The following is a 26,860-nucleotide window of genomic DNA, read 5'->3' as shown; positions in this document are numbered from 1 at the left end:
AGGGGAGAGGGGGCATCTGGGGATGGCAGGAGCTCCGATGGGTACACCTGGCGATAGTAGCCCGGCAGATGCGATGTATTTGCTTTGAAGCGAGGGGTAGGGGGTATGGGATGGAGAGCAAACAAGAGCTCCAAACAAAATGGAGTCGCTTGGGTGAGAGAGCAGTGACAGTTACTCCATCAAAGGACTTAACAGTACTTGAAGAGAAGAGGAGAGGTACGCTCTGAGGATAAATATTAAAGCTTAAAGATCTTAGAAGTTTACAGTATTCCATATTTCTGATTACATAATCTTACATTATTTTATCGTCATCCCTAGACTAACGGCATTACTTCTCACGATCTTCAAGGCGATAAAAAATTAAACGTTTGCCAAAAAAATAGGAAATTGAAATGTCTTGAAGGCAGTCCTATCTTCAAGCTGAGATCAGCTATAGACTCTGAACATAAAACACAATTTAGCACGCAAAAAAAAAAGCAACAACAAAAAAAAAGGAAATAAAAGAGTCCTTTGAAGGAAAAGCAACCCCTAGAAGCCCAAAAAAAAGGAATACCATAACTCACGCATATGAATGAAGCAAAGTTGGCAAACAAATTCCTAACGGGGCCCCTTCGTCCAACGATCTCAAGTCGGAGATAAACCCAACAAACATAATCATTAAGATTCCTGAAAGGGTGAGGTCCATAGACCAGAGACCATAGTAATTTTCACACTTCCACGACCAGAAAGCCATGCAATTATGACACGAACTGAGCGAGCAACCCGCGGCGCCTTTTTCTCCCAAGGAGTCGACTAGGATCGTAGCACGCGATAGGAGCTACAAAAGGATTACCGGGGTGGTGACAATGGGAAAGGGTGCTCCTGGGACTCGGGATTGAATCGAGAGGCGTTGACACGGAAGAAAGTCATGACGTTGCATATACTATATGGTGAGGCTGGAAGTCCTGGAGAGGTCGTCCTCGACTACCTGGTTTTACTTTTCCGGTGGGTGTGGCCCTTTAATGATGCCCGAAATTAACTGTTCCGTTTCAATTACTGGCGATCACTTTCCAATCAAATTTATTAGACACTCTCGCTGCGGGTGTCAGAACTCTTTCCGATGATTTCGAAGATCTGGCCATAAAACTAAACCAAAAATTACGCATAAATGTCATCGTAAATTCGGAATTCTACCCCATCTGTTTTGCGGTGTCTGTGGGAAGTAACGCCCCCTGGCTAGGGATAGAGATGCTAGGGATTTGGTCAGGGATTAGAGTGAGTGCTAGGCATATGGACGGGGTTACCCTGAGAACTATCTATAGTTTTTAAGAAAAAAGAGTTGAAAGTGCTTTCTTAAAAATAAATATATTACTATTAAGACTTGTAGTCATTGATCCCTTGATTAATATTACGAATTCATCCCCTTTAGAGTAGAAAGTTTTATGCTTTCTCTTGGAACGGAAGCTTATCAACCATCACACATCTTATGACTTCCCGGGGAAACAACAATTCGCAGCTAATTAAGTGAAACTTCCCTCCGGAGCTCCGGAAAATTGAAGGATGAAAAAGTCAAACTCGGTACGTCCGCAATTAAACCGCATATAGAGGATATTCACTCGATTGGCAACTAACGACTAGAAAATCCCAATAACCAGAGATCCCAGCAGTGCGATAAGATGGCCAATGAGCCAAGTTAGAACTACCCCGGATCATGATCATGATGGTAAATGATTTAAAGCAAGTCTCATAATTTCTCATTGTTCTGTGGCATTTCCACAAACTGATAAATGAAACTGAAAACATAAACGACAACAACTACACAGGGATTCGGGGACTCAGGGATACTCCTGGCGATGGTAGATCGAGTCAATGCGATAATACCTTTCACACTCCGCATGAGGCCTCGAACGGGAGAGATCGCTGGCCAGCGATATCGGACGAAGGGCCTCGAAAAATGGTATAATGGAATTAGAATTGGGAAAAAAATTGAAATGTAAAGGCAGCTCGTCATTGGAGACAAGTGATCGCTTGATCGCCGGCTTAGTAGCTTGGCTCACTAATCTGTCCAAACAAACCTGAGGTCGGGTCATCTCATTCGAGTTCGGTTGAGGTCAGGTGCTGGTCCTTCTGTTCCCTTAATGGGCTTACTGGCCAGGAAATGTTTACACGAGTATTCACACACTGGCTCATTGTCTCGTTAGGACAAAGGATTACCAGCGAAAAATATGTATTTTAATATTTTCCCACGATTTAATAGGTTTTCGGGAGGATTCTAGCCCAAATTCCTTCTGATGCATACTATTTGCATTTGCATTGTGTTTGTGAAAATTATGGCATTGGATTACATCACATTCTCAGGCCCTCTCCCACAATCCATCCGCAGATACCCGCATTTGAAAATCTTTTAAAATCTAAAAACTTCTCCGATTGTTTCGAAGCGCGTGGCATTTTGCAGGATACTTTACTCAAAAATATAAAATTCCTAGAACCTAGAACCCTACTGCAATGTAATCAAAGTCCCAATAGTTTAAGGTAAAGAAAGAACTGCAACCATAAAGAATGTAGAATTCTTCACACTTGCCAGAGAAGACAAAACGATTCGCGATACGCAATAAAATCTAATTAGTAAACTCTCAGTCTCCATGGAATGAAAATAATAATAAAAAACCAAAGCCGAAACTGTAAAATTTCAGGTACTTCAGTTAAAAAACACGACAATTCGACATGGCGACGACACTCCAGGCCAAACAAAGACGCCCCAGACAAAGGACACACGTACGAAGGGACAAGGACACCCCTCTTTTAAAATATAAAAATAAAAAAAAAAACCACCCGATCCTCGAAGATCTAATGCTGTTTACTCAACCGAAAAGGCGAAACTTGGGAAAACAATTGTTAAAATTTTACAATTTTAAAAAATCAACTGGCACATTAAGTGGCAAGTTCCTCTCACAGGATGTATCAGGACTTTCGGGCTTGGCCGTGTGCCGCGTGTCGAATGCTATCAATATTTCCGGTGTGTCTAATGACAAACGCATGTTTACAGGAGTGCGAACACATCCGGGGGAATCCTTTCGCGAATCCTGATTGCAGAGGCCGGTCCCAGGCCAGTACGAATATTTTACGGACATCAAGGACTCGCAGACGGCAATTAAATGGATTTACTCAAGCGTTTTGGCTTTATTTGATGCGGCAATTTATAAATGATGGGCGCTGTTAGGGTTGTCGATGGGGTTGATGATAAATGATCCTGTGGTGCTGTAAAACCTTAAATCAATTTATAAAATTTATAAAACAACTACTACACAGAAGCCAATGAACTGGTCTATTATTGGTGCAACTTCAGTCCAAAAAAATAAAAGTTTATTCAACTGCATTTGAATGTCAATTAGCTTAAATAGCTAGTTTTGACTTACAACGAACGACGGCTATTAACACGCACATATACCACCAATTGAGGGGCAGTCAGGAGATCCATAACATTAGAATCAACATCGTGGAGTGCATTCACCTCGGGATCACCAAAGACCTCTCATATGCCTCGGGCTCAATACAATTTGATTTGCATCGCAGCTACTATAAGATACATACAACATCCGCCGCTCCACAAACTCCGTCGCACTCAATTTAATTTAATAAAAATTTTCGGTCGTCTGGCCGAGGGTTTTTCGGGGTCTATGTATAACTATTTTCGGGGTGCCAGTGCTCTTGTAATTATTAATAATATTTTTCAGACGGCGATGTTGTGTGCACATAAAACGCACTCATAAACAAAATGGCTGCAAAGTTGTTTATTCAGATCGGGCACATAACTTCAATTAATCTCAATTAAGTGCCAAATATTCGGAGTTCGTGTCCGAGCTGATGGAAAACGGAAACTTTTAGGGTTCACTTAGCCCTTTTTCGAGTTTTGTTTATTGAGTTTTTTCTCCGCTTTTGGGGTAGACTGCCGCCAATTGAAGGTTCGCCCAAGGCCTTGTGCACATCAATTCTTATTGTAGGCCTTAAAAATTAAAGGAGAAGGAGAAGGCAGTTCCGTGCTTTGAAGTTGCCAGTTTATTGGCATGTTAGACCCATAAAAAACGTTGTTAATTCTTTGTGGAGGAGGCGGTTCCTTGGGCATTGGTGGAAACTATATGGGGTTTATTATTAAAATTACTATGAATTTCTGTTAAAAAAGTTATTTTTCCGATGGGATGGGGATCGAAATTCCCGAAAATGCATCGGAGGGACATTATGGCCCACAGTGAAGCCCATATCTTTGGCGAAAAGCATCGGATTCTGAAGCGGAATATCTTAAATGATTTCTTTACCGATTCTCTCTCAATCTGCATCAAAATATACAAACAAAATATTTTTCAGATTTTTTGTCAAATTTTCCGATGGGTCCCCTTCAAAATTCCCGAAAATGCATGGGAGGGTCATTATGGCCCACAGCGAAGCCCATATCTTTGGCGAAAAGCATCCGATTCTCAAGCGGAGTATCTTAAACGATTTCTTTACCAATTCTCTATCAATCTGCATCAAAATATAGAAACAAAATATTTTTCAGATTTTTTGTCAAATTTTCCGATGGGTCCCCTTCAAAATTCCCGAAAATGCATGGGAGGGTCATTATGGCCCACAGCGAAGCCCATATTTTTGGCTGTAAGCCTCCGATTCTCAAGCGGAGTATCTTAAACGATTTCTTTACCGATTCTCTATCAATCTGCATCAAAATATAGAAACAAAATATTTTTCAGATTTTTTGTCAAATTTTCCGATGGGTCCCCTTCAAAATTCCCGAAAATGCATGGGAGGGTCATTATGGCCCACAGCGAAGCCCATATCTTTGGCGAAAAGCATCCGATTCTCAAGCGGAGTATCTTAAACGATTTCTTTACCGATTCTCTATCAATCTGCATCAAAATATAGAAACACAATATTTTTTAGATTTTTTGTCAAAATTTCCGATGGGTCCCCTTCGAAATCCTCGAAAATGCATGGGAGGGTCATTATGGCCCACAGCGAAGCCCATATCTTTGGCTGTAAGCCTCCGATTCTCAAGCGGAGTATCTTAAACGATTTCTTTACCGATTCTCTATCAATCTGCATCAAAATATACAAACAAAATATATTTCAGATTTTTTGTCAAAATTTCCGATGGGTCCCCTTCGAAATCCTCGAAAATGCATGGGAGGGTCATTATGGCCCACAGCGAAGCCCATATCTTTGGCTGTAAGCCTCCGATTCTCAAGCGGAGTATCTTAAACGATTTCTTTACCGATTCTCTATCAATCTGCATCAAAATATACAAACAAAATATATTTCAGATTTTTTGTCAAAATTTCCGATGGGTCCCCTTCGAAATCCTCGAAAATGCATGGGAGGGTCATTATGGCCCACAGCGAAGCCCATATCTTTGGCTGTAAGCCTCCGATTCTCAAGCGGAGTATCTTAAACGATTTCTTTACCGATTCTCTATCAATCTGCATCAAAATATAGAAACAAAATATTTTTCAGATTTTTTGTCAAATTTTTCGATGGGTCCCCTTCAAAATTCCCAAAAAAGCATGGGAGGGTCATTATGGCACACAGCGAAGCCCATATCTTTGGCTGTAAGCATTCGATTCTCAAGTGGAGTATCTTAAACGATTTCTTTACCGATTCTCTATCAATCTGCATCAAAATATAGAAACAAAATATTTTTCAGATTTTTTGTCAAATTTTCCGATGGGTCCCCTTCAAAATTCCCGAAAATGCATGGGAGGGTCATTATGGCCCACAGCGAAGCCCATATCTTTGGCTGTAAGCCTCCGATTCTCAAGCGGAGTATCTTAAACGATTTCTTTACCGATTCTCTATCAATCTGCATCAAAATATAGAAACTACATATTTTTCAGATTTTTTGTCAAATTTTCCGATGGGTCCCCTTCAAAATTCCCGAAAATGCATGGGAGGGTCATTATGGCCCACAGCGAAGCCCATATCTTTGGCTGTAAGCATCCGATTCTCAAGCGGAGTATCTTAAATGATTTCTTTACCGATTCTCTATCAATCTGCATCAAAATATAGAAACAAAATATTTTTCAGATTTTTTGTCAAATTTTCCGATGGGTCCCCTTCAAAATTCCCGAAAATGCATGGGAGGGTCATTATGGCACACAGCGAAGTCCATATCTTTGGCTGTAAGCCTCCGATTCTCAAGCGGAGTATCTTAAACGATTTCTTTACCGATTCTCTATCAATCTGCATCAAAATATACAAACAAAATATTTTTTAGATTTTTTGTCAAATTTTCCAATGGGTCCCCTTCAAAATTCCCGAAAATGCATGGGAGGGTCATTATGGCCCACAGAGAAGGCCATACCTTTGGCGAAAAATTGGCAGCTTAACCCAAAAATTGAATTTGTCATCGTTACACCATAATTCGAATATAATATATCCTTTGATTAGATTACTTCAATGATGGGAAATAAATATCCATGTGCCCAACAACCGCTCAGTATTGGTGTGAAATATTTGCATTGTTGGTTTGTTGGGAACTGCGGCTCCCTGCCAACCCTTTCTCCTGGACCAGGTCGGGTCCTTAACCCTCGTCTCTACACAAATAAGACGTCACGCTCATTACAATACCACAAAAGGTCTGAAGAGAGAAGAGAAGAGCAACCCCGACAGAAAATACTGCACTCCTTGTGATCCTGCGAGCCCTTGAAGGCTTTTTGTTATTTGTTTCACATTCAGGACGTTCAGGACATTTGCTCACTTGAGCGAGGCCAGGCGATCTCCGAACTTTAGCTTCCTCTCGTATTGATTACAGAAAATATGTTCTGGCGATTAGAGGATGCAAGATGTTGTATGTAGGCTCCGCTCCGATGGCTTATATCGTACCCTTGGCCGGCACTTTTGTGCTCAAATTATCGCATTATGCTTGAACACTCGAGCATGGTTTGCATTCGTCGATATTGGTCTATTGTTTCGCTATCAGTTATGCAAAATGCCGGGGACGGGGACCTCTCTGCCCCTTTGTCCTGCCCCTGGCCCTTTGTCGGATTGCGATAATTTCCATCTTTAAATATTCATTACAAGACGGCGACGTCTGAGTTTTCCTATCGCTTTGATTGATTACTCGAGTGGTTGGTTGGTTGGTTGGTTTATCGTGTGCGGCAATTGTTGCTTTCCATCCTTGTGTTTTCTCCGGCATTGTTCTTGAGATTTTAAATAGAATTTGAATTGGCATCAGCATTGCTCTCCAGCCAGGGGCGTGGTGTTTCTTTCATTCTTCTGGAGGCGGCCTGCATGTTGGTCACTTGAGAGTTGCGACTGTTTCCATTCAGTTGTCATCTAATAACCAAACTTATTGAAAACCAAAATTCTGAAATATCTGAAAATTTGCATGGCCAAGCATGGTTGGGTTTTCTAGTGGACCTCCTCAAAAGCCAGCTGCTCTAAGCGTTTTGTTCCAATATTGAAATCGATCTTTTAAATTACCTTTAGTTTTGATGACCTCCAAGGGCGTAACCACTCTCAAGATGTGACTGAGGTTAATGCGGAAGTTGTTGGAAAATAATGAAAGAGGGTTTTTGGTTTTGGATTAGTTCTTTTATACTATGAGATTTAAAACATTAGTAAGGACATGTACCGGGTATCATATAGTATCTAGATTTTCTTCATAAAAAGTTTTGATTGAAAACTATTGTCTTTTTAATATTTATCATTCAAGTAAAGGACTTCCCCAGTTTCCTACACAAACAAAACATATGGCTGTGATGCGTGAGAAATTTTTGCATATCTGAGCTGGCAGGGGAGGTCATCAAGCCACAGGAAGCCCTAGACTGCCGCAGAATGCCGTAAACCTTACACAAAAAGAGCCCTCAAGTGGCGCTGTTTGAGCTTAAACCAAGGCTGCCACAACGATGCTGACGATGTCTGTCAAGAGGCCACTCTTATATTTGCAACAACTCGAGTGGCTCCGGCTCCGGCTTAGGTGGAAGAGTGGAAGTTCCAGTTCCTGCTATGGACTTGGCTCCTCCCGTGGTGCTGCGGTGTGCACATGCGCACTCAAGTGTCCGGAATATTGCGTTTGGCTCCTTAAAAAGCAGCAGCAGATTGTCGCAATTTTTAATAATTTATATATTTTTTTGGAAGCGCAAATTGTTACCCGACGATGTGTGAAAACTGTTTCCTCTTTTTATTTAATTGGGTCTGTGTGGTTTTTGGGATCTGAAAGGGAATATTAATATTCATTGTTTAGAATGGAAGATCAACAACTTCCTGGGACAATAATGGGAATATATTTTAAAAAGATCATTGTAGGATGGATTTCCATCGCCGGCATCATTTTCAACGCTTTTCCTGCACAGCTCCCAAGGAGATCCCTCCCAGAGCTCAGAGCCCGAGTAATTACCACTCGGATTGTGTCAATCAACGAACTGGCATAGGTCGTGGGTAGTTTTAATTGAATATTACAAGAGGGATGTGCATTAATAAGGAAATCAATTTAAATCTCAGTCGTGGCCATGAGAAAAACCCAACTCCGAAAACTCTAAAAAAAAAAAAGAATCTGCGGGCGTAGGATCCGAAGCGGTGGTGCAAATCAGGGTGATGTGTCTCTAACCCAAACCCAAAATCTCTCAATGAAGCAATAAGTCTCAATTGATTTGGAGTTCAGCAATTAAAGTACAAGGTCATGAATTACCAGATTGAGAGCGAGTGTAGATACTTATATGTTAGTTGGCGTAATCTTAAATATATTTTTATAGAAAAACTGACCAACAATATGTTGGTTGGTCTTGATTGTCTAATCGATCAACTTATCTCTGGGTGGCTTTCGAGATAGTCGCCTGAAATCCAAAGAAGCTAAAACCGTGCGAAACCTGCAGTCACGCTTCCGTCGCACCACCCGTAGCATGCGGGCGCGCACCACCGAAAAGGGAAAACTAACAATATTGTTGCGAAAACTGAAACCGACTCTGGGAATCGCTCAAGTATCCCTTTAGTTCACACAATCTTTACTTGGTTTGGGTACTCCATGATAGGAATAATCTGGAAATAAACTAAAAAATTATTTCACATTTCAGACAAAACCCAGGCATGGGTCTTCCCCACTTGCTCTTCACCATTTTGGTGATATCTGTGTGCTCTTCCAATGGAGTCACCTTTTTGGATGGAAACCCTGTGGTAGAGCTTTCTCTGGGCAGAATTCAAGGCTCCAATATGACGAGCTTCAAGGGAAATAATATCCATGCTTTCCGGGGCATACGGTATGCCCAACCACCAGTGGGAGACCTGAGGTTTGCCAATCCTCTGCCAGAACCTGGTTGGGGAGAGGAACTCCTCAACGCCACAGTGGATTCCTTTGTCTGTCCACAACCTGGTAGCACCTCGTACATGAGCGAGGATTGCCTGAAGCTGAATGTCTTTACCAAAAGCTTTGAGGACAAGCTACCAGTGATTGCTTACATCCACGGAGGAGCCAATATTATAGGAAGTGGACATAGCTCGTACGAGGCAGAACCTCAGTATTTGCTGGACCATGATGTGGTTTTTGTGGCCTTCAACTATCGTCTAGGAGCATTGGGATTCCTGAACCCCAATAGCCAGGAAGTAAAAGGAAACTTTGGGTATTTGGATCAAGTGATGGCCCATTGATGGCAATGGGTTAGGAATCACATATCCCATTTTGGTGGGGATCCGAACTTGGTAACCATCATGGGCATGAGTGCTGGTTCCATGGCAGTCAGTCTCCACCTGGCCTCGCCCCTTTCGGAAGGACTATTCCACCGTGCCATCCTGATGAGTGGATCTACAACAAACACGTATACCATTGATAATCCTTACTGGACAAGGAAACTCTCCCGAGAACTGGGCTGTCCCATATTCGATCCCCAGGATGTGGTGACTTGCCTGCGAAACGAGTCCTGGACTCGCATTGTGGAGGTTTGCAAGGCCTGGGAAACTCATCAGTTGACCAACATGAAGTGGAACTACGAGATCGATGGGCACTTCTTGTCCAGACATCCCACAGAAATTTTCTGGGATGGTTACTTTAACAGGGTTCCCTTGCTGGTTAGCTACACGAAAAATGAGTTGGATTACTCCCTCTATGGTGAGAGGCTGCTAAAATTTAATAATTCCCACTAAATAGCCTCTATCTTTACAGTTCACAAGGATAATGAGCCTTTACTCCACGATCTTGCCACTCACTTCGAGGACTATGCTCCGGGATTGTTTCTCTACAAAGCCAATGAGACCACAAGTCGGAGACTAAAAGAGTTCTATTTGGGAGAAAACTTCTCAGAGATCAATGAGGATAATATTAATCTGTTTGGTGAAATATTTTCGGACAGCATCCTGGGCCATGGAATCCATCGTCTCGTGGCGCTGGCCGTCTCCCGTCTACTATATGCGCACCGATTACATTGGCCAGAGAACCCTAAATTCGCCAACTGATGCGGATAAAAGACCCATTGGAGTGGCTCATGCCGATGATCTGCAGTACGTAATGCCAGGATATTGGTATGGCACAGTTATGGAAGAAGGAGATCCCGATGTCTTCATGATGGAGCGCTTTACCAGCTGGTTCACTCACTTTGCCAAGACGGGGTGAGTGTTTATTACTTATTTTATTGGTTTCTAATACCTTATAAACCTGTATTATCCCAGGACACCCCTTAACACCACCGATAACTGGCCACCCTGCAACGCCACCTATGCGAAGATGCTCTACAACGGGGTGGCGACCCAGGTGGGTGACCCCGCCTTTGCCGAGCGATACGCCGTCTGGGACGAGCTCTTTCCCACGGACGCCGGGAGCGGAGGCGCTGCCTGGAAACTCGGCCTCCCGGTCGCCATCGCCACTGGTGTGGCCTGGCGGCTCTTTGGGAAATTAATGTAGCAATTAGGTGTGGAAAAAGCTTATCAATAGGCCGTTTAGATTGCGCTAATGACGCCAGAGCTCGACTCTCGACTCCGAGTGCGACTATTTACTTTGATTAATTAATCAACAAAGGCGTGAGATTTTCCCCGGTTCCTTGGGGCAATTAGTCTTGCGTCTCGGAGCGGGCTTCGGCCTGGGCTTGGGCAGCTTAAATACACATTAATTTGTCTTTAAATGTTTCTGGCTTTGGTTGCTCGTTTTTGGGCGAGGGGCGTGTTCGCAGCGTTGGCCCTTTTGAGCTTTGAATTATTTGTAATTGTCAGGTTGGTCGCTCCACATGTAAAAACCGCTCCGATTCCACCCTGCCCAACGACTATGTATGTGCTCCGGGGATCCGGGGACTTATCCCATTACCCAGTAGCGCTGCTATTGACATTTACGATTTGCTCTTGCGTGAAAATGCCAAACAATGCGATGGGATACAAAAGGATTATCGCCAGCCCACGCCCCCTTTTGGGGTGTTTTCAAACATCCGGAGGATGGGGGGGTACGTCCTGGATAGTCTTTGTACGGAGTTGATTTTGTTTAAAGTTTCCTCTCCCTCCCAGTCATGTGGAGTCTCTGAATTTTCCACCAATTTAAACCCATTCATTAGCACTGACTGGCGTATCTGGCCTTTGGGTCGAGCTCCAAGTTGAACCCTTCGGCCAACCACAAAGGACACCAAGGACACACACACATGACTTTGCAGTGACCAAGTTGGACCAAAGAAAATATGGAAAATTAACTTGTTAACTTGGCCCATAGAAATATGAGGGGCCTGGGCAAACATATGCATTGTGTTCTATTCCCTTTTGGGACACCTTCATGCCACAAAAAGGTGCACACAAGTCAACATGACACAAGTCATGGGAATCGAAATGAGGCAAAACATGTGCGAATTTTAATTAAAATTTTTGTTTAAAATTTACACAAAATTGCGAATTGATTGGAGATTGTATCTGTGAAGGATCACCCCTTTCTTGGAATCAAAAGAGCGGCAGCTGGAAATTAGAAAAAGAGTTTATTGTAATGGGATATCGAGTGGCTTTTGTGACTCAATTACAATAAGTCTATTAAAACATGTGTCTGCGGCGCGTCTAGACTCTATGCGAGAGCCAGGATCAAGGATCGGGAGACGGGAATCCAGCCCCGATCAGTCACAATATATATAAATCCGCTGTCTAGGCTGAGCGCGTGCCCCTTTTGACTTTGTCTGGTTCTTTGTGAGGATCTAACAAAACAGATCCTCAAAGTGGTAAAGGTAAGAGGGTACAGGGATGATCGGACGATGATGATGATGATGATGCGAAGGTGTTCCAGCTGCCGATTCGATTGTGGTCGCGTCTCGATTTCACTTTCGCTACGCCTGCGCCTGCGGTATTTCGGTGGAAAACCTGGCCTCGTCTTCTGGCCCGATCCCCGGGCCCGATCCCAGTCCCAGGCCCAGTTCCAGACCCTAAGGGCCTTGCTCTTTTTGTCATGACGCATCATCCACCTCGCATTTGCGGGTTTGATTACGTTTTTATTGAGTTAACAAAAGGAGTAAACATTTTGAAGTAGCGCCAAGGATCGAGTGCTTTATAGGCTTGTCAGCGTGGCCTGTCCGCTTGAAATTCCCTGTTTTCCAGTCCCTGTTTATGCGTTCTGTCAACATATCGGATTACGCCCCCACCCGGCTGATAATCGCTAATGACAATACAAATTGAAAGTGCAGAGAGCCGGACGGAGAGGGAGGGATTCGATTCCGGCAGGACAGGGAGATTCTTTGTTATGCATCTTTTCTGGGAAGCACAAAAAGTATTCTTAAATTTTTTTATTTTGTATTTTGTAATTCGGTATTGCAATCGAAGACAGTTTGTCCAATTGATTGGTATTCGTGGAAGGATCCCAGTAGACAGAGCTTTGATCGCCGAGATCCTTTTTCAATTTTCCATTAATTTTCCCCCCAAAAGGACGGAACGGTCAGTGGCGCCACAATCTGACAGATCATTTTCCCTGCTCTGTTATGCGGTTAATTAAATATTTTTACAAATCCAAATCACCGTGATTAATGATTGGTCCTGGCCGAGGCACTTGCACCGACTCCCAGGCCATAAAAAAACAGACATCAAAGGGAAAGCAAAAGGACACTCGTATCGTGTTTGTTTTGGGTGAAAGTGTTCACATCAAACGAGCTCAAAATTAATTGTTTTCTCCCCCCCAGACCCAAATTTTAGTTGCTGGGCCACAACTTGATTATTCGATAACCAAAATTCATGGCTCACATATGAGCCAGCCACACACAAAAAACAGAATATATAGATGTTTAAAATAAAAAAAGTGTCCCCATTGTCTGGCTGTCTATCTCAGGCTACTCCAAGTTCCAAGCTGTGTGGTCTTGAGTGTCTTTTGTTGTTCACTCCTCCGATATCGGTTCGGTGGCCTTTGTTTGAAGACTCGACCAGAAAGAGGGGAACGGGAGAGCCGAGGGAGTGGGGGCCTTATAATTATGCATGGTTTCTCGAGTTAATAGAAATGTTTTCGTAGGACCACCCTCGCTCCCCGGTCACCAGATTTATGATAACCGAAATAAAAGGTCATAATAGACCCCGAAACTAGCCGCAAATCCAATCGAACGGCGGGTGGAAGATTGCCATCTATTCTTGCACCCAATCCTGGAGGGCCATAAAAAGCACAACCAACCGCCCATCATCCAATCGACAATCCACCCAAATAGTCGCAATCATTACAAGCGCGTTAAGTGCCAACCGCCCTTCCATCCATCCTTCCTTTTCGTCCTTTCGGTGTCCTTGCCAAATATTTGTTTGCAGTTTTCCGATATGCGACTCCTGTCACTCCTCCTCCTCCCCCCCTCACTGTTGTCAAATGTGATTATTAATGTGCTTTAAATAATGAAAACGAAACAACAACATCCGAATTCCGATTCCGATTCCCTGAGCTGCACCCCCGAAAATCAGTGCACCCTCGAATCCCAATAACGTATGCTAGTTGTCACGAGGGTGCGACACTGTGAGGCTTTATCCGTAGAGGTCCTGGAGAGGCACAGGAATCAAATGCCAGAAGGACCAACTAATGAGTGTAAACAACGGATGGATGCCGGAAAAAATCTACGGCAAACAAAGTGCCACAAAACTGTTTGATTTGTCGCTCAGGACTAATGAAACCAAACATTAGCGAGCCCAGGGCATCCTGCGCCACCCCTGCAGGATCTGCCTTTGGTGAGTAGATAGGACTCGCAGAACATTGTCGGGGGTTGCGGCTCTGGATTGTTGCAATTTTTTTTTTCATTTTCATTTTCGGTTTTTTTTTTCCTGTGACCTAAGCCAGGGATGTTGCAAGGATAGAAGCAAGGACACTTTGAAAAAATTATGTAAAAAGAAAAAGGGATTCGTAATCTGAATCACTTAACCAATTACCCTTTTATTTTATTTTTCTCTCAGTGTAGAGTGCACATTGTTTACCCTGGCAATGGGTTCCTGTAAGTTGATTACGTGGTTGACGTTGACACTGAACTACAATATGAGGGCACGGAATGCTGCTGTCCTCTGCTTCTGTGGCAGCTGTCTTCACGTGAACTGGAAGCGGTGCGATGTGCCGACCACCTTGTGGCACCTTTTGGCTAGAAAAGCTATGTACGTGCTTGCACTAGCTAATAGTATGACCCCTTACCCCCTTCTTACCTTAGAGGAAGTTGGCCAAATGGAGCGCCAGTCAGAGAGCAGGGGTCAGGGGCAACTGTAACTGGATGGCCGGCCACATGGAGTAGCTGGTACCTCAGTCGTGGGAAACTCTCTAGAGTGGCATGCGGGTGTGGTTTTCCTTCTGCGAGTGTGTTTTGGCCACAATTAATGAAATCGTGCTACACTATTTTGTGTGTGATTAATAGTCCGTGGGTCTGGGAAATGGAAATGCTCGCCTCTTTGCTCTTCTTATTTTTACGAGCTGCCCCGGGCGCATCTCGATGCACTTGTTCTAATGGACTTGGAGATCAGGTTCTGTGGCAATGTTATTGAGCAATTAGTTAAACGATCCACTAAACTGTTGACAGTCAGCCTGGAATCCACTCAACATCAATCAAAGCTGCAACTTTCACAGGGCCAGAACACAATTTGTCATCGATCGGGTTAGCCAGGGACCAGTAGAATTTCTGACATGCTCATTATAGTCGCTGGATTTTCAGGAAAATCAAAGACCAGAGAATAAAACAAATAACTGGAGGGCTGAGGAATGCGAGGGCTTCCAAGGCTCATAGAATTTTAAAACCAGTCCCCCTATCCACCCCGCCATCGGTTAGTCAATAAGCGAAGTAACGTGCAACACGATCCATCAACGCAAGTCGAAAGCTGCTCGAAAACTATTATTGAAACCCGATGCCGCGATGACAACAGACAACAGGGACGACTCCAGGACTGTTTGCTTGACATCCTGCAGGGATGCAGATGGGTAGGGGGGTTAGTCAGCCTCCTGACTGATCTGCCAGTCAGGGAATGACTTTGATCGCAGCTTGCGATCAGCACGCGACCCTCAAAGCTGCCACTTCAAATGGTTTCCAATAAGCAACGCCACAGGATCATGACTGTTATTAGACAGTGGACAGCCCAGGACATCCCAGGACATCCCCTGTCTAGCTGCTAATGGTTTTCTCGCCAGCTTATCACCATACTTCCATCGACCTCTGATGGATCTATCGCCCACGCGTCGCACGCAATTGCCTGTTAAATGTTTTCCACTCGCCACATTTTCCATTTCCCTATGCTAATTTTCCGGGGGAAAGTCGGGCCCGGACCGAGGTGCCCTGGCTTCGGGGGTGGTGCTCGGTGTTCGGTGGCATGCATCATAAACTCGGATAATGCCAGCATTGGACGCATGCCACTGGGTGTTCTTATCAGAGCGGTTGGGTAAGGAGTTTCTGGTGGTAATTACCCAAGTTGATGAATTCCGGTGTTTAGGGCACATGCCAATGGGGAATGACTTTCTAAAATCATTCTTATAGACCCTGTAGAGCATAATAAATACTTCCTTAAGATTTGAGGACTAAATCCATCTCTATTCTCTACCCGACAAGTTCCCTCCAGTTCCCACACCCACTCTGGACTCTGGGGAATATGTCAAAGTAAGGTCTCTGGCTTCTCCACCTCTTAAATCCCCTTTCAGTTCCAACTCCATCCTTCGAAGTTAACCCAATAAATGCCAGACATAGTTGCGAGTCGAACACAAGCTGCCAAGTGACTCATAAATTGTGGAGTGCAATGCACATTATCCATCGTTGGGGCACCAAAAAAAAACCAAACCAGAAAACTAAAAAAAAATATAAAAAAAAGTATTCAAAAGGTGTTGCAGCTAGGTGGACACTTTCTGGCAGCGATAGTTGTTGCAGTTGCAACTTCAGCTGCCTCTGTGGCTGCTGCTGCCTCTCTGCTGTCGTTGTTGTTGTTATTTATGAGTTTTGTGATGTTTGTGCAAATTTTTCTATGTAAGAGACGACAACGGCAGACGAGGCTGAAAAAACCTGGCCAAGACCGGGTCTGGATCGCCTTTGTTTTGGGCCTGTTGGAGGCTGAGCTTATCGGCCGTCAATTGCCGCAGACAACTTCATTGCTCCGCCGCTTGGCGAGATTCCTGGGCACTGATGTGTTGACAGCAGGAGTTCCAAGCACGCGTCTTGGATATTTTCCCATTCGGGTCTGGAGCTGGAGAAACTAACCGCAGAGGTGCCTCGCAATCTAATTACATTTTGTGGGCAAACTCGAACTGCTCTTTGAGCGATTTCCATCAGTCAATAAAATCCGCGACCGGGACTGAACTCCTCCCGGGCAGCCTCCCTGGCAGCCTCCCGGGCATGGCCCAGCTGGAGAGGCAGAGGTGTCTGGGTTCGAATGGAGCCGCACTAGGCCCATCTGATATGGTTTTCGGACCTGGCTGGGGGCCTGGCTGGGAGCGCTCTCACAACTTTATTTGCCTTTCGAACAGTTCGCGGAAATCGAAATCAGCCAGCGATGTTTGGCCTCTTGTCCAAATATTTCGCTGGAAATTGGAATGCCAAAGTCCATACCAACTCCCACTCCCCCACTCCAACTCCATGTCCCATTTCCCCTTTTTTTTTCACTTTTTTTTTCTGAATTTTGCATCTAACAAATTATGGCATACAGACAGCATATGCTGATCCACATTTCGGGGCTGCTGACAAGCGAAAACAATTAAAACTAAAGTGGAAACGATCAAAATGAGCAACCCCGACATGCATTGATCTATTGTCGGTGATACCGCATTCGGTTGCCATTGCAATTTGCATAAATTAATATATTAAAGTTTTCCAACTGGTGCACCCACCGTGGTGGTTTGGTGGTGGTGGCACCCCCGCAGGACGACTCCGTGGCGTGACTCATGATGGACTCGTGATCTGTTGCCAATTGGAAAGATGGTAGATGGTAGATGGATGGATGCAGAGCGTCATGTGTTGGCCACTTTATGCTAATGAGTCCAGAGGGGCGGCAGGACACGAGCCAACTCAAATTGGACGACTCCTGTCCGGGGTCTGGGTATGGGTCTGGGCCGGGGATCTGGTCTTTTTGACATTGTCATGCTCTGGAGCGTAACCAAACTCCGATAAGAGCAATAAAAGTGGAAATACATTTGTGAGTGGCCCACTAACAGCAACAAAGTGGTTTCAGTCGAAAGTACAACACATCACAGATGGGCCAGAGGATGAATTGAGGTGGTATGCACTGAGGGAAATTTATAGGAAATATATAATTAATATATATAAGCCTAAGCTTCAGATTCTAATAGTTTTCTAGTAGATTTGTATATATCTTTCATATATATTTCAGATTTCTCCTGGGGCTTATATACGTATGTTAGCCCCAGCTTATGGTTCTGAAAATTCTCTAATAGTTTCTTTTATATTTTTAAAATTTTAGTTTAGTCAGTTTTCTCTCAGTGTCTTAGCCTGGCACGCGATCATTATACTCGACACATTGCTCTGCGCTGTTATCGAGTGCCGACTGTTGAATAATATATGCACCCACACTGCGATGACACGAAGACCCAAAACACCACTCCGGGGGAGGGAGGCTCTCTTCAAATTGGATTGTTTAAAATATGCCAATTGGGTGTCTGTCACTTGGCAACAAAACAACAACCAAGCCAACAATAAAAAAAACTTGTCTCAGATAAATAAATATGCCAATTGGCGTGTATTTGAAAAGTACAGTAGCCGTCATCGCTGCCACATCCTAGGCCTGACGTCGCCAGTTGAGGGGAAACAGTCGCTTCCAGATCTCGTAGCGCTCTGCATTCAGATTCTCCTGGAGGGTTAGGTTTTGGCCAATATCCAGGTAGTAGCGTTTCTTGAAGCTGAAAGGGCGCCAGCGAATGTCCCTCAGAGCGCTGTCGGTGGGCTTGTTGGGATCACTGGAAGGAATGGTGATAAGGCAGGAAGCTTATGGATATACCGATTCCAACTCACCCTTTATAAGCAAAGGCCGAGAACATCCTCACCATAATGTCCACCATTTGAAACTCGGCATCATCCTCCGTAAACATGCGACTTATCGAGGGCTCCACAAACAAATACATCAGATCGTCATGGTGCACTACTCCATAGGGGGCATCCTCTGGGTAATAGATGTGACTCCTGGAACCCTGGTACGCAAATCGATAGTAGTACACCTTGGTGGACCTGGCGGCCAGATGGACAAACCGATGAATGCCAAAGCCAGTCAGAGCATCCGAGTAGAGATTGGACAAGGCCTCCAGAGAGCGATTGGCTTCGATGGGCCCCTGCTGGAAGTAATGTTCCCTCAGCTCCTGGCTGATGTTACCCGCCCGGGGATCACTGGCATTAAACATGAAAAACACAGGAGCCAAGGTCTCGAAGTTCTCGTTCAGGGCTTTCAACAGAGAGGGACTTTGGAGGATGGCTGGGAAATATAGACTTTAGATTTAGTTTTTTGAAGTAAAATAATACTCACTCAAGGCTGGACCCACAAATTCGTCTTTGGTCATGCCTGTAATGATGGGAACCTTCATAAACTCATCATTCTGATAGCTTCTGATGGGATCCTCCACTAGAAAACGTTCCTGTCCAAAATCCGGTTCTATGACTGGCTTCCAAAGTATCAAGGGATTGTTTCTGTCGAATTCAAACATTTTCGGAAGAGTGTTGGCGAATTCCAGATAATGTTTCTGAATGAAAGAGAGTCTTAGTTACATAACATTGAAATAGATATTCTATAAGGATCAGTACTCCTCTCAAGCATTCCAGCATCTCCGTGGTATTCTCCGTGTGGCAGTGCAGAAGTGTGGCTTGTTTGGTGGCCACGTCCATCTGGTGATCCGGCAGATTCCACTGACCCGTCACTGCTCCACTCATAACGATGGCTCTGTGAAACAAGCCCCTCGACATGGGGGATACCATGTGCAGGGTGACAGCCATGGCTCCAGCCCCGTAGCCCAGGAGAGTGATGGAATTGGGATTGCCACCAAACCGGGAGATGTGCAACTTCAGCCAGCGAAGGAGCTGAACCTGATCTTTAAGGCCCATATTGCCGGCTGCCTCTTTGGTTCCAGTAGCCAGGAAACCCAGAGATCCCAAGCGGTAGTTGAAGGTGACCAACACCAGTCGACGATCCATGAAGTACTGGGGACCGGCAAAGTTCTTACTCTGCCCGGAGAGGGAGTAGAAGCCTCCAGGGTGGATCAGCACAATCACGGGTCTTCTTATGTTCGGCTGGGACTCGCTGGGCAGCTCCTTGGTGTAGATATTCACCCTCAAGCAATCTTCGTTGACATCGCCACTAAAGAGTCCCAGCTGCGGGCACTTGGGGCCATCGAAGGTGGCATCGAAGACGTCGAACCACTGCTCCACGGGTTCGGGTGGCTGGAATCGCAGTTGATCCACTGGTGGCTTGGCATAAGGAATGCCGCGGAATGCGTAGAAGTTGCGACCCGACTGCGAGGGCAGGATAGTTCCTCTGATTTTTCCCAGAGCCGTGGTGATGACCAAATCCGAGAGCTCCTTGTTGCTGCCAATGGGATCATCCTCGTCCGGCGGGAGATCCTTGTCTAGATCCTCTTCGAAGGTCTGGGCAAAAACTAAGCCGCCAAAGAGCAAAACAAATCCACAGAGACGCCACATTCTCGACTGTGGAGAGTGGAGCCTGCGATTGGAGCTTTTATAGCCGCGATTCTGGCTGGGATTATGTCGCATAAAGTGCGAAAATTGATGCGATTCTGTTGGACCACTGACACTGGGCGTTGGTTGGCCATCGGTGCTCGTCGTCTCGCGATTCCCGTCCCGATCGGTTCCCATATCCAATTGCATCCTCGGCGTGAAGTTAATAGCAATCCATAAATAACACTCTTCCCACACACACCCATCTCCCATCGCCCATCTTGCATCGACGGCCCACTCATATCTGTCCTGGAGTGGTCACCTCTCCTTGGTTCCTGCTCCAATTTTCCCACGTGAACTTGTTTGCGTGCTTGCGGCTTATTAGATTAGGTGTGCGCCGGAACACCCTGATAACCCCACACCCATCACTCGGCTTAACCTCGGCGACCTTAACCGAGGGAAAGTGATCCTTAAATGCCCGCTAATAGCGTTTAATGTTGAGCACAAAAGGTGCGCAAGTCATAAACTTGGCCAAGGGGCACACCCCTCTCTCACCGAAGACCGAAGACGAGACCCCTGATGATGAAGTGTGTTAAGTGTTCCATTGTGCTCGTCTTCCTTTCTTCCTTTCGGTTGCTTTCCATTGCTTCCTTTTTGTCAGTTTTTGTGTTTGCCGAAGGATCAGACAAAGGCGTGCTAATTGGATTTATATTGGTCTGTATTTGGGAAGAAAAAGGAAGCCTCAGGGGAAGCCCAAGGGTAACACTCGGGGTGCTTGATCATTCTCACTGAATCGCTTACCAAAAGAATATATATTTAAGGGTTCTTATTGCGTACTTAGACTTACTTGCAAGTTTTATTAAAAACTTTAATTTTTAAGCTTCAGGGGCTGTGAACCTCCTAGTTGAATAGAAAACCCAAGCTAGAACCTTAAAAAAATTGATGACTCTACCGGTTTGCAGCTGAGGAACATCTCCTCTGGTGACAACGTCCCCCGCCTCGCACCGTTGCTGTTTTGTAATTCTGTGGTCGTCCTCATCGCTCCTCGCATTACCTGGTAATTGTAACATCAGGGCACCCGGCAGGTGGCAGCCAATGGAGACGCCTCCGAACGAGCCACTCACTAATGACACCAAACACCAGCAAATATCCACCAAGACGATGTCTTGCCATGCGCCACAGGATGTGTCTGGACCCGAGACTCTGGATGACTCTGGCAACCTAAAGGTGTGAGATGTGGGGTACAAGGTGTGAAGTGTGTGTCGTGTGCTCTAGGCCTCGGGTCATCATTCTCTCCTGCCGAGTTTCTTCAGACGACCCGCAGCGATTTTGTGGGATTTTCCTTATAAAAATGTTAGACTCGTGATTTCCACTTTGATTTAATTACTTGGCAAATACAGACATTTAGCGAGGCAGTTTGTGTGGGGTCTTGAAAAAACCTAGGAATCCCTGGAAAACACCGATAATGATCAATATTAAAAATCCTAAAAAAAGGTAAATGGAGAGAATGATTTTTGGCCAAACCAGCAGAAGATCCATAATGCATTATGCATTCCGCATGACTGTCAGAACGCAAATAATTTATTAGCCCGAAATTAGCATCGAATTCTGTTTTGGAAAGGACCTACCAACCAACCCTCCCCTCCCAGCCCATCATAGCCCCCTCTGATAAACGTACATTGACTAATGAAATGTTTGCCATGGTAACGCTTCCAAAGGATTCTCGAGTGTCCTGCTGACGAGGTCGTTCTGGGCCAAATGATTTGAGTAATTTATGGCCCACAAAATCGTGGTGGTGGCCTGGATGCATTGTGTGTGTTTCTTTTTGGTTGTTTACCTACTGTTTTTGGCATTCCACAATTTCGAAATTCCACATAAAAATCGACAACAATTTCGCTATGCATTTTTGGGTTTTCTATTCTCTATTATCGCTACTATTATTTGCCCGGTGGGTAGGTCCTTTGCTAATTTGAATGCGATAATACGCCCGCGATTCTGTTGTTAATTAGTTGGGTTTTGTTTGGGTCGTTTTTATGGTTCCACTGGAGCTGGAGCTTCCGCTCCAGGCACGCGTCAGAGTTGACCGAAAATTGGCAATCATTTTATGCGGGAATGCCAAAATAGGACTCTGTATCAAATTTTACTTTTTACAGTGTTTATGGTTGTTTTTAATAAAATAAAAATGCATAAATTAAGAGTGACATGCCCTTTAGATATGTGGATATTTTATAAGGTCTAAGGATAAAGGTCTACAAGTTTCTTTCAGTTGCTTTTCCATTTTTTCTAAAAAAGGCTTTAATATCTATACTACATTTTTATAAAAAAAAAAGATCATGTTAAGGATCTAAAAATTCTTTAATATTTTTCTTTAAATAAACCCCAAAAATACTCAATAATTATTTCCAACAATGATTGCAATTTAAATATCCATTAGGAGAGGCTGACTGACAAAACATCTGCCCAGGCTGATGAAATGGCAGACTGGCTGAGTGTCTGATTGAAGAACTGACTGAATGACTGCCTAACTGACTGACTGACTGACTGTCTGATATCAATCACTCCCCTTCGAGTACCGAATATAATCAGCATATGCAAAAAGAGGCGACATAAACAACAATCGGGTGGAAACTGTAGAAACTGTCAAAGGCAATTGTCCTTGGCTTTGTTGTTTGGACTGTTCCGAGAGTGAGAATCCCGTTCCCGGGCCAAGCAGTGATTGATCATCGAGGAGGTGGGAACTGAAGAGGCCCCTCGGAAGATCAATACATCAAACTGGAGTGGACCGGCCCAATGAACGTGGGAGTTTCTGGTTGCCAGCTTACAGTACTTCGGAGTTTTGCACCTTTTCCGGCTCACATCGAATGCTGAGCACGTGCTCCGATGCTCGAGGGGCATGTAAATCTGCTTTGCAGGTCTAGTCACCAGGCAGAAGCCATCCAGGAGCCGGGGGAGATGGCAGCAGGACCAGCATAAGTCTGAAAGAAGTGCAGCTGTTGGACTGGCGGCTTGCCGCAGTCTTTGCCACTTCCTCTTCGTGGTCTGCTGGATTCTCCAAGATTCTTCAAAAGTGGAGTGGGTCCATTCCATCCACGTTAACCCGTGCCACTCGGCCAGTCGTCCGTCCCTCTACGTGCCCGGCATCCAAGCACGCCCATAATTTCTGAAGCCAAATTAATTGTTCTTATTATTTACATTGGTTCGTTCTGGCCCGGCTGAGCCACCTGTTAGCCCGGTTACACTAATTGAATATCAATACTTTCTGATTCCGCCGACTGAACGCAGCACTTTTCATTTCATTAATCCCCCCTTGATGGGCTGATAAGTTAAGCTCAGTTCAAGCCTAACCCATAATCATAATCGTAATCGTAATCGCAATCATAATCATAATCATAATTAACTTAAACGGTTATGTGGACCGTTCACTTCTTGGCGGCCAGCGGCGTCTGCCAGTCGTGCGTGTCTGTTGCGACTGGGATCTGGTAGGGATTGGGTTCTGGGCCTAAAATTCAGATGACTTGATTACCGTCTTATGCGGGATATGGCTCACAGATTTCTTGGCTGCCTTTTGTTGGCCATCTGTGCTGGCTCCTTGAAATGAAATGAAATCGAAACTGGAAATCCTAGTCAGTATCTTATCGCAGTATCTGGAACACAGAAGCACAGGCTTTTAATTAATGCCTCTGAGATAAGAACTGGTGGTCGAGGCAAGGACAAGGTTAGTGACTTGAAAGGGTAATAACAAAATAAATCAATATATAATGAAAACATAAAATAATATTCCCCCGAGGCATCTAACTGCAAACTCTATCAAGTTCCCCAAGAAAAAAAAATACCTGCCATCCGAATACCATTATGAGGGTTCCAAGTACCTGGACATGCCAAAGATCCCCAATCAAGTTGATCAGAAGCAGAGCACATTAGGCCCGGAATGGGATTCCGCCCCAAGCTCATTATGCAAACAATAGCATGGAGGGAGGATGACTCCGTTGTCGGGAGCCAGGTCCATCAAGTTGATTACGTTGCGAATGTGGCGAATTTTCAACAGTCCATTTAGCTGATTAGAGTGCAGGAGCAACCGACTCGGCGTCCAAGACTCCGGGAGCGATGCGATTTTGGGTAATTTGACTGATGAGGAAATGGCAGGGTCTTTAAGCACCTTCGGTGCGAAAATTACAGTCCTCGATCTGCGTAATTTTGGCACCTTTCCTGCCTCATTACATCACTACTTTTGATATCTTCTTCCCTGGCGTACTATATAGTTTTTTTGTGTGTCGTCTGGTGATTTTTCTGTTTGGGGGAAAGAAGTCATAAAATTAAATTTATGAGTCATAATTTTACGATCAAAAGTAATTCGGCCAGGAAGACACAGTCGGGGTTGTCTTGGGACCATTGGGGCCATCATTCCACCCTTGTAATTGGGTTCTAATCGAGACCATTTATAAGCCATCGAGCCCCAACAGATCGCCGAGCGAGGCCATTAGCCTTACTCGCATTAGTGTTGAGATCTTTTTCAAAAACTAATTTCTGTTTCTCTAGGGCTATTTTTGTGGGTGATGCGTGTTCGGATATCAATCAGTCAATAGGCCAAATGCTAATCCGACATAGTCGTGCGATGAGCTTGGCTCTGGGGCCTGGGCTCTGTGACTTTTGGTCTATTAGTGGACCACCCAGCGTGACGGCCAATTAATTGCGTAAATGGAAAAATTGCCTTTGGTTGGTTGCCACAAAAGTCACACTTCTCTGTGGTCCGTGATTGGTCTACAGTCGGAGAAAGAATGTGTCAACAGTTCCATCTGCCATACGGGTAATCAGTTCTCCCTCTACAAGTCTGTCTACAAGATTATTTTCTTTCATAAACACACATTCTTTTTATCCGAAAGCCATGGTATATTATTACTTTTTTCACAGTGCATCTGACCAAATTAATTATTCCCAGTTTTGAGGTCAAAAGCTCAACTCACAGTTCACTCAAAAATCCATTACATTATACACTAGTTTTTATTTATTTTAACAGATCTATGATTAATTTGCTGCGCCAAAAAATCGAATTATGAAATATTTTGGAACCCAATGATCACGGGGATCCCAAACCCTTCTTGGAACAGCTGGAGCTTGGCGCTTTTGGAGCACGCGCTCATTAGAGAACCGCCCGATCCCAGCGGGATGTTGGATCCCTTAACTGGAGGTGTGTGTCGACCACACACCGGGTGTGTGTACGTCTATCTACATTAAACTACGCATGCTTATAAAATAATGTTGGGTAATTAATTGCGAAAACAGCACCGAGCAGCTGCAGCTGAAGTTGAAGCCGAAACGATCTGGAACTAAACCGATAAGATATTACGGTTTAGACGGTTTAGTTTTGTCTGTAAAATTGTGAATATTTTCCTACCATTTTGTGAAATGTGTTCGGGTATTTGTCACCCGTATCATTTGCTGTGGAGCGTTAATGCGACAACAACAGTAACAAAACAGGGGAGATCTAAGGGGGAAATGGCCAGCAGCCATTGCCAGGTTGCCACATTATGGTAGTGGAGAAGGTAGTAGGTAGTAGTTGGTAGTACCGCGTAGTTACGCGTCTTCGGGCCCAATCCCGTATAACCGTGCATTCCGATCCCCCCCCCCAACCTTTTTAATTACGGGTCACAGTCGCTGAGCAAGGGGCAGCAACAGTTGCCACTGGGCTTCCATCCACATCAACATCCACGGCCACATCGCCATTTCCATTTACATTTCCTGTCGTCGGCATTTTCAATTTTCACTTTAACGCCTATTTGCTCCTCCATTTCTCTCCAAGCTCTTGGTTAATTGTCCGCATGGTTTTGTGTGTCTTAGAGCTACCAAGTGGACCCATAAATTGTATTTTATTTCATACTATTTTTTGTGTTGCCTGTAACTTTGGCCCAAATGGCTATGCGGGTTGATCAGGTGAAAACAAAAGACGCAGCAAGCATTAGCCCCAGAAGTGCCCCCGCCACCTAACCCCGACCTCGATATTGTTGCCACTTGTGTATGACCATGTTGTTGCTCTTAATAAGCCCAGCTTCGTGTGGCAAGTTTACCACTAAGATGGATATTCCTCTGTTACGATATATATCTCTTTATTTTGAGTCTAAGACTTAGTTGGGGGGTAAAGGGATTATTTTAATAGATACATAGATATTTAGATAGATAGATATTTCTTCGCAGAATAATATCTAAAAAAAACCTTCTATTAATTTAAGATTTTTTGTAACATTTCTTATATTTATAAATTAATATTAAGCTTACTTATCATACACACATTTTTAAGAAATCTTAAGGAACTCCTCCAAAGCATTCAAGATCACTGAAGTCTTTATTAAACCATCCATTTTGAAATTATAGATTTTCTAAAAATGCCATAAGTTTTAGTAAAACTACTTAGATGAATGTTTTAAAAAATATTTAATAATTTAACTACGAAGATTCTTCTTTATTGGCTGACTCTACTTTTAACTAAAATTGGTTGTGGAGAATTATTTTTATAAGATATAAATAAGTATTTTGTAAGCATGTTTATAATAAAATTTCTCCTCAACCATATTTCTGGTAAAAACCCTATTGAAACCCCCTAAAAGTCAAAGAATTTCCTTATTGCCCAAAACCATTAATCATTTAACTAATCTGCCAAACATTCTGTTGGATAAAATCATGAACTTCAATACAAACTCTAACCAAAAAAAAAAAATTTCCGCTGCTCGACTGGCATATCCTTAAACAGAACAATGGAGCCTGATAAGCGGCATAATAAGTAATTAAATTTCTGTGATGCTTATCAAGTACGAATACATGCTATATGTTTGTGGTTCCCTCCCCAAAACCCCTCTGCATCCCACATCCATATC

General features: G+C 44.1%; 2 protein-coding genes across 2 annotated transcripts; one reads left to right on the top strand and one right to left on the bottom strand.

The window, feature by feature from the left end:
• The first annotated feature begins 9,051 nt into the window (after positions 1–9,051).
• On the top strand, positions 9,052–11,045 carry LOC108131102 (juvenile hormone esterase). Its single transcript, XM_017249833.3, is given in 4 exon segments — positions 9,052–10,066; positions 10,121–10,346; positions 10,348–10,563; positions 10,624–11,045. Coding segments are annotated over 4 exon segments (1,689 nt in total). The 3' UTR covers positions 10,856–11,045.
• A 7,032-nt stretch (positions 11,046–18,077) lies between these two features.
• LOC108131083 (carboxylic ester hydrolase) lies at positions 18,078–20,018 on the bottom strand. The gene is made up of 4 exons (XM_017249813.3): positions 19,128–20,018; positions 18,853–19,066; positions 18,348–18,801; positions 18,078–18,292 (listed from the first exon to the last, which is right to left on the bottom strand). The coding sequence occupies exons 1-4, from the start codon at positions 20,016–20,018 to the stop codon at positions 18,115–18,117; spliced, it is 1,737 nt and encodes a 578-aa protein (XP_017105302.2). The 3' UTR covers positions 18,078–18,114.
• Between the last annotated feature and the right edge of the window lie 6,842 nt (positions 20,019–26,860).

The sequence above is a fragment of the Drosophila bipectinata genome, chromosome 2L (genome assembly GCF_030179905.1).
Source record: "Drosophila bipectinata strain 14024-0381.07 chromosome 2L, DbipHiC1v2, whole genome shotgun sequence".
NCBI classification, from domain to species: Eukaryota; Metazoa; Arthropoda; class Insecta; order Diptera; family Drosophilidae; genus Drosophila; species Drosophila bipectinata.
The sequence above is the reverse complement of the archived record's forward strand: the minus strand, read 5'-3'. Positions and strand labels throughout refer to the sequence as shown.